Source organism: Gambusia affinis, linkage group LG13 (genome assembly GCF_019740435.1).
Source record: "Gambusia affinis linkage group LG13, SWU_Gaff_1.0, whole genome shotgun sequence".
Taxonomy (NCBI): domain Eukaryota; kingdom Metazoa; phylum Chordata; class Actinopteri; order Cyprinodontiformes; family Poeciliidae; genus Gambusia; species Gambusia affinis.
In genome coordinates, this window is record NC_057880.1 from 27,309,741 (window position 1) to 27,324,578 (window position 14,838).

Below are 14,838 nucleotides of genomic sequence, written 5' to 3' on the forward strand. Positions count from 1 at the left end.
TGATGCTCATTAATGTAAAATCTGTTTGTTTAGTTTGGGCAGCAGGAAGAAACTAAAAGAGGAACCAGAACCATAAAAATCTGTTTTATGATGTCAATAATGTCAAATTAAAGAGAATTTTATTAACGCATCACCTGAATCTGAATCTGCCTTTTCTCACACATTTACCAGTAACTCCACAACATGTGAAGCTTCATTTTACTGGTTCACAGTGACGTTTGATAAGTTTATGAGACATCTACATGTCTGACCTCTGACCTCAGGTGAACAGATGTTTCAGATCATTCAGCAGCTGAAAGGTTCTGTTCAGATGTTGGTCAGGTTCTGTTCAGATGTCGGTCAGGTTCTGTTCAGATGTTCTGGGGATTTTCTCTGATTCCTGAAGCTTCTCCTGGTAGTTTGGTAATAATGATGTGAACGCCACAGCACCGAGATTCAAAACCAAACAGAACCGTTTTACTCCACAGGCTTAGAGCTGTTGAACAGATCCAGAGCTCCTTTAAGCTGCCGGGGATAAAAACACTTTGTTTGCTTAAAATCTCATCAGAAAGCCTCACAACAGAAACACAGGACAGATTATCCTCTGCTGGAGAGGAAATGAAATTCTTCAGATGAGGCACTTCAACGGGCCGGTGATGATGCTGTGTGTGTGTGTGTGTGTGTGTGTGTGTGTGTCAGTGTGTGTTTCCTGAAACTGTTCATGATGCCATCCTGGTTGTTATATTTCTTCCAGAATTGTTGAGTTTCCAGTTGTTCATGAAGGATTGTTAAGCTGTGCTCAGTTTCCAGCTGCAGTTATGGTGTCAGTGATGGTTTTCTATGACTTTGAGGTTTCCACATGTTTATTCCAGCACAGCTACCTGAATGTCCCTCCACAGCCTTCCAAACTTGATAAGGTTTGGGCTGGACTTTGACTAGACCGCTCCACCACTACAGCGGGCAACAGATGCAAATGCATTGAAAACACATGAATGACTCCAAAATAAAACACTCACAAAAATAACACAAACAAAAGAAATGCTGTAATCACAGAAGTCTGAAATATAAAAAACAACAGAAAGTATAAAACTCCACAAACTTGAAATCCTCCAGGCCACTAGGGGGAGTGGACCAACAAATCATATGGGAGTAAAGTCAGGAAGTCACATCTAACAGGATGTCCGGGAGAAAGGTAACATTACCTCCACCAGGCTCCCCCTGGTGGTCTGGAGGACTTGATATTTGCTGTTGTTTTGATATTTTTTAAATATTTTCTGTTTACATAATTCATGAGTAAACTGTTTGCACCAGCCGTCCGCCGTACGGCATCCTGACTATTTCCTTCATTCAATGTCAACCTTAACATTTTACTCTGAAAATCTTCAAAGTTCATGATGGACTTGATGACAGCAACGGGTTGTTCTGGTTCTGGTTCTGGTTCTGGTTCTGGTTGTTCTGCTGGGCAGCAGCAGTTGCTGCTCTGACATCATTGCTGATGTCGTTCAACCCTGGAATTGTTTCATAACAAACCTGAATTCTAGCAGCCAAACTGCTTCTAAACACAAACGACGATCATTTCATGATCATTTCATGGAAGCAGTGAGGGTGCACTTAGTTTTCCATTCTCATCTCTTCCACTTTCTGTTCATGTTTGCTCATTAAACCCCCCAGGCTGGAATCTGTTGTGGGTTTTTGTATATTTGAGGTTTAGAAGCTGTAAAGAGTTTTTATTACATTCTGATATTTAACATGTTTGAACTGAAAGAGGAAATGTTTCTGATTTGAGCGTAAAATAAAATAAAACCAGTTCTGTGGTAAATTGAATCGGCTCAATCTGGATATTAATGGAAAACTAAGAATGAGAATCCACTCTGGTGAGGTTTTCCTCCAGTGGAACCGGTTCAGCAGAACCCAGTGACCCATCAGGAACCAGTTTGACTGGCAGGAATCTGGATTTTAAGGAATATTCTCAGGTTCTGTTGGCGCCGTTTGACAGCTGGGTCATCCCAGTAATGATGAGATCTGACCCGGTTCTCCTCACTGTCACTGACCCAGAACCGGCTGGTTCTGATCAGGTTCTGATGGGTTTGGGTTTTTCACTACAGATTAGTTTGATTTCAGTTGGACTTTTTTATTAGTTAAATATTCTTTAGTTTTAAACAATATTAAATTTGTTTTTTTTTTTAACAAAATTAACCAAAGATTTATTAAAATGTGTTTGATTTGTTCAGTTTGAGTTGAGAAATGTTTGTGATCAGCTGAATCAACAGTTCTGATTTGTACCATTAATTCTTATTAAATGGAGTTTTAAAGTTATTTGATGGTTTATTAAAAGTTTCTCCCTCATTTCATTTCTGGTTTTCCTTCATCAGGATTAAATCAACATGGTGACGTCATCAACTCTTTCAAAATAAAACCATTTTATTTAGATTTAAGCATTTATCTGATGCTTGAACCATTACAGTCACACCCGGAAAAACCGATGCTAACAGCTAACAGCTAACGGCTAACAGCCGAACGCTGCTGGTCCCGTTTCCGTCTGAATAAATAATCCTGAATGTTTCTCTCCATCCAGACTCGTTGAGATTTTCCTCAACGTGTCTGGATGAGGATCTGAGTCCGTCAGGGCTGATAGTGTCTGTACTGAGACTGAGGCGCAGCAGGGTTGCTGGTTCCAAACCGGAGCGGCGGCGTTGAGCCAACAAAAGCAGTCCTGTAGCTGTGGGAGGAGGGGAGTCCGAACCCGGCGCCCAGGCCCGGCACCGCCAGGCCCCGCCCCGCCCCAGGCCCCGCCCCCAGCATCCCGGCGTACGGCGGCGCCCCGTAGGAAAGTCCCAGGCCTCCAAAGGGCCGGTGGGCGTGCTGGCCCGGGGCGGGCAGCACCAGCGGCGCCATGTTCCGGCCCGGCGTGTCGAAGGAGAACTCCGGCGGGGGGCTGCTGAGCTTGGAGGGCGTGGAGGTCAGCGGGTCGAACTCCTGGACTCCCGCTGAGCCGTACAGAACCGGAGGGAAGGAGGCGGCGTAGCCTTCAGGAGCCACCGGCAGCGGCGGCGAGGCGGCCGGCGAGGACAGCACGCCGCTCAGCAGGGGGCGCGTCCAGTCGTCCTTGAAGATCTGGACGGTCAGCGTGGCGACGAGCGGCAGCAGCCGGTTGGTGACGTGGGCCAGAACCAGCTGCTCGTTGGCGTCCCGCCGGATCCGGACGTGGGCGGAGCCAGCCTGAGCACAGAGAGGGTCAGAGGTCAGAGATACTCAACCAGAAACAGCTCGTTTCCATGACAACCCGGTGGCGTGAACGCTTGGGTCCGTCGATGTGGACCTTCCGCATCCAAACAGTAAACGCTGGTGTGTGTCCCGGCCTCGCTCTCCTCATGGGGACGATCAGACGTGGAAAAGGACAGAGAGAGAGAGAGAGAGAGAGAGAGAGAGAGAGAGAGAGAGAGAGAGAGAGAGAGAGAGAGAGGGCGAGCGGCCCGGGGGCTGGAGTGCAGTCAGGGGGGTCAAATGGGTTTGGACAGCTGCTCCGTTAGCGCTGGGCCAACAGCGAGCAGAAACATCCACACATGACAACAAGCAGCACCGCGGGGGCATCGATAGCTCCCAAAAACCATCACGGCAGGGTAAACAAAGGTAAACACGGCCGCTGCGCCCCCTGCAGGCCGGCAGAGGAACTGCACCTCACAGGACAACACTGAACTGAGACGTTTCAGTTTGATTACCTGATTCTACTGGTATTTTATTAAGTATTACTGGAACTTCTACACATGATGCTGTTGTCTTATTGTTTTTCTGTCATGATGCAGCAATAATTGTAAATTTAGCCTAAATGAGTCTGACTGGAGATCTGGAGGTGTTTTTAATTACAATCAGCTTCATCCGTCAACTTTATGCTCACTAACCAGGAATTTAATTAACTTAAAATAACATTAAATCCTATTAAATCCATTAGCTCGGTCTGGTACTTGGCATTATTTTACCTATTTTATATTCTTTTATCTATCTGATTTATTTGACACTGTGGTTTGATGTTTACAGTCTGTCAACTGACTTATTATTTTATGATGTTTTTATTTCTACTTTTAGGTTTTAAAGGAAAAACATTAAGTTTGATGAAAGAATCAAAATATTTTCTTAAACTTGAAATTTAAGGTAAATAAAAACTGAACAAAATAAACATTGTTTCTGTACCAACAGTCTCTCTGCTGAGGTGTAAAAACAGAGACAACTGCTGAAGTATTTCAGAACTTCCTGTCTATGTGGATCCATCATGGCTGCCCGTTTCTTTTCCACTAAAATGTATTTTTGATCCTAAAAGCAAAAAGAACATTTATGAATCAAAGATCAGATGATAAAATAAGAGTCTGTATTGTTCCTTTTGAGTCCCTGATGGGTTCCAGCTGAGCGGTTCTCCTGAGTAATCGGACCTTTGTCTCCATGCTTCCCCGCTCCCCGGCCAGCTGGACCCGTCCGCAGCCCGGATGACGTCAGAACCGCCCGGTGGTCGGATCACTCGACCTCTGGTCCCGCCTGGAAGCTCTCAGCCCACCAATCACAAACCACCCAGACCCACCAGCCGTCCAATCAGCAGCCACCTACCAGAGACCCAAACCCAACGGTCCAGAAGTGCTCGTTCCGGACCTCCAGGACGCCGTCCAGAGTCGACACCTGATTGGACACAAACAGAAACAATCTGAGTCTCTATGCAGATCATGATCAGACATTTTATTGGAACTCCTGATCAAAGATCAATAAACTTTAAATTACAATAATACACTTTTTTCCCCACCAGGGGGTCTTTTTGTGGCTCTAGTGTCTCTTATTCAACAGCAGGCTGACAGGAAAGGAAGGAGAGGGGAAGACATGCGGCAAATGTCGTCTGGTCCGGGAATCGAACCCGCGACGGCCGCGTCGAGGACTGAAGGCCTCCAAACGTGGGGCGCGCTAACCTCTACGCCACCGGAGCACGCCCCAAATTACAATAATAATTACACAGTCTGGGTGAACGGTTGGACCTGAATGCGTCTCGGTTCCATGAACCATTAAAACCTGCTGGTGTGAGGATGAAAAACTAACGAATGTTGGAACTGGTTCCAGTCTAAAGCGCCTCCAAACCAACAAATGGAGCAAATTAGTTTTAATCCAATTTAGTCCAAAGATAAAATCCTGATGGCATCCTGAGGGATGGCAGTGAGGGGTTAAATCCAAGATGTCTTCCTGGGCCGTGTTGTGTTCACACGTCTGCATGACGATCCGTTAATCTGATGATTTACAGCAGGAAGAAACGTCTGAATGTTTCAGATTAAGGTTTAATAAATTCTGTGTGTTTTCATAACTCTGAGGTTTGAATAGTTTTACAAGCTGTCATAGTGAACCCAGACATGACCTCTGACCTCTCTGAGAAGCTTGTCCAGCTGGCCGATGATGTGGGACGGCGTGGTCTGAGACAGAGACAGGAGGACAGCAGTGAGACATCCCACAGCAACACGGAGGCTAAAGATGAGCGCCGGCGGTTCTGACCTGCAGCAGCACCTTGCCGCTGTAGACGCTCATGGGATACATGGTGCCAAAGGTCATGAGGGCGATGGCGACGGCCGACGCCGTGTCCACCGCGTTGTAGTTACTGGACACAGAGAGGAGGACGGCGTGAGACGGACCCAGACGGCGAGAGATGCAGGACTCTGAGACTTACTTGATTTCTATCAGCATGTAGGTGACGCAGAGGGACGTCGCTCCGGCCAGGTTGATGAGGACAAACGGGTTCATCCGAGGAAGCAGGACGCTGCTGAGACCCGGAACGACGCCGCACAGACTGGAACCCAGGGGAAAAACAGAAACGGGATGAGAGACGGGATCTGATCCGGTCTGAACCAGCAAACCGAATCCAGACCTGAACGACTTCACAACATCCAGAAACCTGCAGCTGGAATCCTGCAGGGGAAAGTTCATCACTGGACCCAAACCAGCTTCAGAACCAAACCAGCTTCAGAACCAAACCAGCTTCAGAACCAAACCAGCTTCAGAACCAAACCAGTTTCAGAACCAAACCAGCTTCAGAACCAAACCAGTTTCAGAACCAAACCAGCTTCAGAACCAAACCAGTTTCAGAACCAAACCAGTTTCAGAACCAAACCAGTTTCAGAACCAAACCAGCTTCCAGAACCAAACCAGTTTCAGAACCAAACCAGTCTGTGGAAGATCCGTCCCGTCAGGTAAAGTCCAACTTTCTGTGAGCCTTTTAACTTGTGAACTGTTCTGCTGTAAAGTTTCTGGATATTCTTCTATTTATTTCTAAGTTTCACAAACACAATGAAATGTTCTGGTACCAAACCCAGAACAGAACAATCTGATCCAGTTTAAGCAAACCCAGAATGATAAAATAAGTGAACCTGCTTTATTATTTCACTTTTACAATCATTCATCAGCTGGGAAGGAATCGATTCAAAGCTCCTCAACATCCGGGTCCAAACGTCACAGAACGTTTGTTAAAAGTTCACAGAAACATTTAAAGCAGAACAGAACCAGCCCCATCGGACCCAAACCTCCGGTTTTATCTAAAAAGTTCATCTTTCAACAAACATGAAGTTCCTGTTTCGTTTTAAATGGACACTAAATAAATTTACTGTTATAAAGTTTGACCAGGTTGGAGTGACGGGAAGAAGCCCGACCCGGTTCCTGCTGGGTTCCTGCTGAGACGTTTGGTTCTGGAAAAAGGCCGATAAATGAAACCGTGGACCAGTCCCAGCAGAACCAATGGACTTCAGGGCTCGTTAACTGGGACAGAACCAGTAAAGCAGTTTGAACGTCACAAACAAAGAACTGAGTTATGAAGATTTTTATTTCTCATCTCAGCAGAAACATTCAGATAAATCCTAGAAACAAACGGTTCCTCCGTTCAGCTTTCTGCCACCTGTGGATCCGGAACGGTTTGGGTTCAGGCTGAAGGGCACTTGGGCAGGACTGGGGTCTTGATGCGATGTGACACATGAAGACGAGGCGTGGGAGGACGTCCCCATGCGGCGTCACGTGAGCCGGACGCTTTTAGCCGCGGCGGCTGAGTGACGGGGTGTCGGGTCGATTTAATCAGGAAGTGACTGATGGGCGTCTAATAGGAAGCGGCCGCTCATCAGCGGCTCCTGTCATCAGATCCCAACTGGTTTCACCACTGCTGACACAAAACCAGCTGCAGGTGGCCTAGAACACGATCAGAGCGCTCCAACACGGTAGTGGAGGAGTGGTGATCTGGGCTGGGTTCACAGCGACAGAAACAAACACCAAACGTCCAGTTGGATCATTTCAGCCACTCGTCTCTCGTTCCTTCAAACGAGTTTCTGTACTTTAGTTCTGATCCACCGGTCCAATAATTCTACAGGAAAAGTAGCTCTTCAAATCGTTAAAGTGCTGCAGTACGACAACAACACCAAGAACTGAGAGAACTTGAAATGGATCTTTTTAAACAAAACATTTCAGCTCAGCGGAGTCGAGAAAAATCAGGAACATTTCAGGTACAATGGACAGAACAGGAAGTCCAAATATACAAACTGACCATCAACAAACGGGTTTAGATAAAGGGATGGATGAGAGACGCAGCCATCAGCCCACCATCAGCACCATCAGTACCACCATCACCATCATCACCATCACCACCACCATGACCATCATGACCATCATCACCATCATCACCATCATCACCATCATCACCATCAGCACCATCACCACCATCATCACCATCATCACCATCAGCACCATCACCATCAGCACCATCAGCACCATCACCATCAGCACCATCACCATCAGCACCATCAGCACCATCAACACCATCAGCACCATCATCACCATCACCACCATCATCACCATCACCACCATCCAACAGCAGTAGAACAAGATGCTTCTTCTTCTCCTCTGCAGGTTTAAACTGCATATCAGTGAAATACGCTGCAGTGACTTTAATTAACACAAACAGACACAACAAAACCTTCAGAGGAAAGTAGTTTAAATGAAGTGAAAGTAAAAAGCACAATTATCAAAATCTGAACTTCAGAGCAGGATTGGAGAAGATTCTGGTTGCTACTGGTCAAATCTCTCAGATGGACTGGTCAGTGAGTCCAGAGCTTTGTCTTTGGGTTCAGCTCCAGTTTCACCACAATCACTGCAGAAGCATCACCAATCCGTCCGTCGATCTCCAGCTCCATTTTCCCCTCATTCAGAAACTAAACCTGAGATCCTTAAACTCCTCCTGCTGGCCAGGACCTGGTCTACGACCTGAAGCAGGCAGGCCGACACCATGGAGATCTTCATGACTTTCATCAGACATCTAATCAACTTGGTTTGTCCTTTAACAGATTCTGACGTTAATAATCTCTGCAGAGACATTAGGATTAGAAACATCTGTAGTCTGAGGATTTTCACAGTTTCTTACTAATAATTACATACAGAAATCAATTTTATTCCAACAATAACAACAGAAGTTCTGTCTGAGCTTCAGAAAGTCAGAGCCTGAACCAGAGACCCAAACAGCACCGGCCCGGTGTTCCAGGAACAGATTAACGGGTCAATGAAAACCTCTGCAGGCGGATCATCCGAGTGTCAGATTGAATATCCGGCGAGTCAAAAGTCAGAGCAGTCGAGTTGTCAACGCCACCGAGCGCGGAGCGGCGCGGCGCCATGAGGAGTTTGTCATTAGATGTTTAGAAACAACAGCAGCGAGGATGTTAGCACATAATTAATGTCAAAACACAACGTCCTGCTCACTGCCCTCCAGCTGGACGGAGCGAGGAAGACGAGGAAGACGAGGAAGACGAGGAACGGATCAACATTCCAGCTTTTCCTAAAACCCGGCTGGTTTCCAGCAGCTCGTGAATAATGGAGGCGCTGCAGGAAGAACGGCGGTTCTGGGAATCAGGAGAGCGTGTTCCTGTTCAGGACACGGAGCGTCTGTCTGAGACCAGGCAGAACCGGGCCAGACCCCAGAACCGGGCCAGAAACCTGGATCCACTCAGTAACTTTTATCCAGCAGAGAAACGTTTGAGATTTCTCCTGTTTGCAGATTTGATGTTTTTAATCCATCAGTTCATTTAATGATTAAATAATTACATTTATAACAGATCAACTAGTTACTAGTATTAATGCCAACTCCATTATTACAGTGAAATATTACTGACCTATCTGTGATTTAAAATGTTAAACATGATTAAAACTGACTAGGCCTGTCACAATTAATCAATTAATCACATGATAAATGATCATTTCCAAGATGTAAAAACTGGATGATAAAATCCGTTTGGTGTTTTGTTCTCCACTAAACCGTTTTTTCAAGAACAGTTTGTTTACAGAGGTTTCATATTTCATTTTATTTCTTGTTCTTTATTTATTTTGCATATTTAAAATGTCTTCCAGTTCCAGAGTTAGAATCAGTTCTGCTATTATTAATCCTTTAACATTTATATTCCTAGAAAATGGTCTCACAACAACAATATCACAATAACTTCTGATTTATCGTCCAGAAATATTTGTTACTGTGTCAGGAATAAATCTGACCTGAAGTGAGTGAAGAGTTTCTCCAGGTTAATTTAATTTAATCATCTCGGTGAAAATGGAAGCTTGTCTCACCTAAATCAAGCATGACTCAACATCCTCCTCATCTTCAGTTGGTGGAAATTCAATCTAATTTGCAGATTTTCTTTGAGAAATTAAAATTTATTATGAGGAAAATGCAGGAATTAGTCTGCACCCACCGACCAGGAGAGGAAGTGGATGAACCCGACGATCCTTTAATCCCCACTGCAAACTGATATAATTTGATATAAAACCGCGTGTGTGCGTGTGTGTGTGTGTGTGTGTGTGTGTGCGTGTGTGTGTGTGTGTGTGTGTGTGTGTGGGTGGACTCTGGATTAAAACCAAGGCAAACACTTCATAATCCCATCCACTGTTTCCACAGCAACTAATCAACAGCGTCAAAACTGATTCAGTTTAACGAGTTTAACGAGTTCTGACATCATAACGAAGGAGAATTAAAGAATTATTCTGATTGGTTTGTGCAGAGATTGATCTGCTGGACTTTATTCTAAGGTCTTTATTACACGTAAGCTTCTTTAGTCCATCTTGTTAAAGTGGTTCAGCTCCAACAGGTGTAAACACAACTAATGTGGGGCTCAAATAGATTCTATGTGCAGCCAAGAAATCAGACTGAATGCTTCTCCTGAGCAGGAACAAGTCGAGGATTTACCAACCCGGACAATTATTCTGGCTACAAAAGACGACGGAGTTTCAGAACCTTCTGAGTCCAACAGGAAGTCAGAGTTCAGTGATTTAATCAGGCTGCAGCAGAAACACAACAAGTGAAAGAAGAATCTGCTGAGTCATGCTGAGTCGGTGGTTGCTATGGTGATTTTTACCCGCGATTTTCAAGAGTCTAGAAATATAAGGAGGGTGAATAAAAGTTTGTAGTTCAAGACTAAACAGTTCCTGATTTTTCCTAAAGTATAAAACTAAGCTCAGTGGAGGAATCTAAAATGAGAGGTGAAAGGTCAGAGCTACCAAACCGCGAACGCATCAGAGTCCAACTTCCTTTGACTTGATCAGGCTTCAGCTGTAAGCCGACCTGCAGGTCCAAACAGGACTGGGTTTCCTAACTCAGTCAGTTCCATCATGAAACTGTTTATCTGAAGCTTCCTCAGCATGTTAGACGTAGCATCCTCATGCTAACATGATGCTAAGCTAGCATCTTATGCAGTCTGGACGACTGACTGGACATGAAGGACCAGGTGGGCCTGGACTCTACCCAACAGGTCTGCAGCTCTAGTTGTGTTTTCTATTGTAGAAAGTTGTTTCATATTTCTGCTACAGAGAAATAATTAATCGCTTCTAAATTTAACATTTCATCCACACTGACAGGCAGCGGGATGTTATTTTTATTCCTGCCAGAGAAAACATTTGTTTCCTTTTTTAAAAACTGGTCTCTGTCCTCCCCAACAGCAACTTCCACATGCACGCCCCCGTGCACGCTCACATGCACGCTCACATGCACACAGAGCAGAGAGATTTCAGGCTTGTGGCTGGTGAGGCCAACAGAGCAGCAGGGTTTATGTAACCCAGTTGGCCCCCAGACTGTGTTCAGGTTGAATGAGGACATCTCACTGCAACACAGAGAAAAGCCTTTCTGTGCACATACACACACACACACACACACACGCACACTAGTACCCAGAAAACGCTCACACAAAGGCGAGTGGGAACACTGTGTATCCTCCACACACATTTAAAGAGTGGAAACTAGGTTGGGACGTCCTGTTCACTTCTGGCCTCACAGCCAATCAGAGCTCGGCTCTGTTGCACAGCTCTGCAGGCTGTCGCCCCGTGTAACCTGCACCAAATGAGCTGCTGACCCTCCGTGTGTGTGTCCATTACATACATCAGATGTGGGGATGAGCTGTAAGTTGTAATAATCATCACAGCGCGAGCGGCGGAGGATCTGGACTATGGGTCAGTGGGACAGTCCAGATTTAGATGGAAAGAAAAGCTGAATGTTTGGGTCCAATCAGCTGTGAAGGATGATGTTGATGAAACAAGACCAGAGACTGAAACTGGAAGACCTGATCTAATCACTGCCACCTTTATGTGTCTGCAGGTTAAACCAGACCAATAAGGATGAGTCGGCATGGAGAGGCGGTCAGCAGCAGCCTGACCAGAACTTCTGTTAGCCGCCATGATGCAGCAAAACCAGAACCTCCACACACCCTGTAGGGGTCCGGGAACCACCTCTGTAAGCGTGACGCACACGCTGAAATATCGTTTAAATTTATCTAGATTATTTCTTGCTACCTCCATAAACTTAAGGTTAAAACATCTCCTGGTTTCAGTGTGTTGACTGGCTTCAGGAACATTTTCTCTTCTGACTGGACAATAAATTAGAAACTACAAAAGATTTTTTATGCAAAAGTCTCTCCATCAACAGAATTTAAGATGCGATACATTATGAGGTAAAATATCAGCTTCCAGCCGCACATATCAGGTGACGGAGAGACGGACATTCAGCTCTTTGCTCCCAGACGCCGTTTCACATCCGACCTGCTGCAACACCAACATGCTGACAGGTGAAACTTTTCTCTGCCTCCTTCATCAGCGTCTCCTGAATAAAATGAAGTTCTTCCAAATGTTAAAATCAGTCCTCATGTTTCCTTTTATCCTGGTTTTTACTTTAAAACAATAAACTGCTGTAACCAAGCTGGTCCATTTCCTACAACAATCAGGACAAAAAGACCAGATGAGGTCCAGATGGGAACTCCAGGTTTCAGTTTCTGATCGTTTAATGAGATGGAAACAGTTTTTAGAACAATTGGAAAAACATTTTCTCTTTACTTCAGAGTTTCTCTTTATGAAAGTTTCCTAGAAACTGCAGAACAACCTGATCGAGACGCTGCACAGATTTATGGAAACAAGCCGCAGGAAGTTTTGATCAAACATTGGGATCCTGATATCAGCAGATTTAACTTGGTCTTCATCTTCAAACGCTTTAATGTCCGTTTCTCTCTTTCTACCCATAAAATGCTCCAATATCTGCATCGTGGAAACAGAACTGTTGCCAACACTTGCTGCACGAACTGTAACTGTTGCTGCCTTCCACAGCAGCTCCATATGAATCTTATAAAACCACATCAGAAGCAGCTGCTCTGAGGATGTCGGGTGAAGTTTTACCCAGAATTCTCTCTGGCTGAACGGTCACCTGATCCGAAGGCCTGGAGGTTTTTAAATAAAACTTTAAACTGGTTTAATGGGTCTCTCCTCCTTCCTGTTAGTTCTTCACCAAACTGACAAACGGTTCTGGTAGCTTTACTGTTCAGAGTAAACTTCAGGAAAGAGGAGAAATGATCTTACATCTGTCTCTGCTCTGACCTGCTGGTGACCTCTGACCTCAGATATTAGACCTAATGAATCTCCACACACACCTGGGGTCGTTTTACTGTTGGTGTGTGTGGAGTCAGTGTGAACTGAACCCCGAGGATCCTCGTTAGAGCTGCTGACGGACAGACAGGAAGGAGCAGGACGGACGGACGCTGTCGATGCTCTTACCTGCGGCTCAGGTCGGCCACGTGTTCCTGGAGCCAGCTGCTGCTGGCCGCTGGAGGGAGACACATGGAGACACACAGATCCAGAGTCAGTGAAACATGATCGGCCCACTCTGAGGCGGGTCTGAAACAGAACCAGAACACAGTAACACCAGAACCGCTCCATTTTCAACTGTCAGCAGAGAGGATGGAAACTAGCGGCATAAAATTCAAGGAACATGTGAGCGTCTCTAATCCTGAGCCCTGAGGGACTCCAGAGCAGGAACTGGAAACCAGAGCAGGAACTGGGAACCAGAGCAGGAACTGGAAACCAGAGCAGGAACTGGAAACCAGAGCAGGAACTGGAAACCAGCCCAGTTTCCCCCAGAACCAGTTAAACGTTAAAGGATTCAGTAAAAACTGTTAAAATCTGTTTTGTGTCCAACTGCTTGTAATAAAGATCCAATTTAGACACAACAGAGATAAATCATTTCATCGTTCGTTAAATAAAAATATTAAGGGCTGAAAACGTGAATGAAGCCTGGAGTCCGACCCGACCAGAACCGTTAACCGTTTGATCTGAACTCACTGGAACATCTTCTGCTCTCATTTAGGAAACGGACTTTTAACAAACTATCTGTTTAATTTGTTCTGTAAAGTACAAAATCCTCATTTTTACTGCCATTCTTATAATAACTGGATTTAACATTTAGTTTTGGGTCTGAGTGTCGGGTCGGTTCGGGTCGGTGCTCCAGTGCAGCTGCAGATGGAGAACAAGTTTCTGCTGCAGGAAACATTCAGAACCAGCTGGTTCCTCCGTTCTGCCTGCCGGGTCCAGAGACCCTTCGCCTCCTCGCTCCGCTCCAGACCCGTTCTATTCCTGGACCCGAGCAGCGCCGCTCCTCCGACACCGCCACCATAAAAATACCCCGATTAAACACAGACAAGTGAAGCCGCTGCCTCCACCTTTACCGTCCGCCGGGGGCCAGCGGAGGTCAAAGGTCACTCACGTCCTGCGCAGCTCTGGGTGTGTGTGTGTGCTGAAGTGTGTGTGATGTTTGTTTTGCCAGCAGGCTGAGTCAGTCCAAACAAACATTTTAACGGAGTCACTTATTTATGATACGTGAGCTGCAGGACGACGTCCGAGTGTTTCAGCGAGGAGCAGCGTTGCATAACACACCGCCTGTGTGTGTGTGTGTGTGTGTGGGTGTGTGTGTGTGTGTGTGGGTGTGTGTGTGGGCGTGTGTGTGTGTGGGTGTGTGTGGGTGTGTGTGTGTGGGTGTGTGTGTGTGTGTGTGTGTGGCCCCCTCCTTTTGAAAAATGTCAGATGTTAAGTGATGTTGAGACTGCACCAAACACAACAACCAAAAGCTGAAACACACACACACACACACACACACACACACACACATCGAGCTCATGCATCAGTGGACAAACTGTGAGTCAGTCGGGGAGAAGAGGAGGAAAAACAAAAGAGAAAAACTACTGGGGGAAGGAGGGAGAGGTGCAAAACGGAGCGGAGGAAGAGAAGAGCAGCAAGAACTCAAAATGGCAAAGAAGACGAGAGAGAAAGGAGAAGAAGAGAGGAACTAAAAGAGGAAACAAAAAACATGGATAGGATGAGGAAGAAAGGAGAGAAAAGAAAAGAGGTGCAAAAGGAGAGAATGAGAGGAGAAAACAATATTAAAATGAAGGAGGAAAAAAACAGATGACAAAAATACAGAAAGAAGGGAAGAAAGAGAAGAAGCAGTAAGACAGAAAAAGAGGATGAGAGAAATTACAAGAAGTCAGGAGGAAACAAGAGTGGAAGAGAATAAAA

The 14,838-nt window shown here is 45.6% G+C and overlaps 1 protein-coding gene across 1 annotated transcript in view; it reads right to left on the bottom strand.

Annotated features, from left to right (window-relative positions):
- Nucleotides 1-2,380: 2,380 nt before the first annotated feature.
- The window catches only part of slc30a6 (solute carrier family 30 member 6), a 45,308-nt gene continuing 32,850 nt past the window's right edge, over nucleotides 2,381-14,838 (bottom strand). The window contains exons 10-15 of the mRNA XM_044136989.1: nucleotides 13,045-13,093; nucleotides 5,669-5,788; nucleotides 5,497-5,599; nucleotides 5,370-5,417; nucleotides 4,576-4,644; nucleotides 2,381-3,198 (exon numbers count right to left, since the gene is read on the bottom strand). Of these exons, the coding sequence (XP_043992924.1) occupies nucleotides 2,602-3,198; nucleotides 4,576-4,644; nucleotides 5,370-5,417; nucleotides 5,497-5,599; nucleotides 5,669-5,788; nucleotides 13,045-13,093 (986 nt within the window). The 3' untranslated portion in view covers nucleotides 2,381-2,601. The remainder of the gene's footprint in view (nucleotides 3,199-4,575; nucleotides 4,645-5,369; nucleotides 5,418-5,496; nucleotides 5,600-5,668; nucleotides 5,789-13,044; nucleotides 13,094-14,838) is intronic.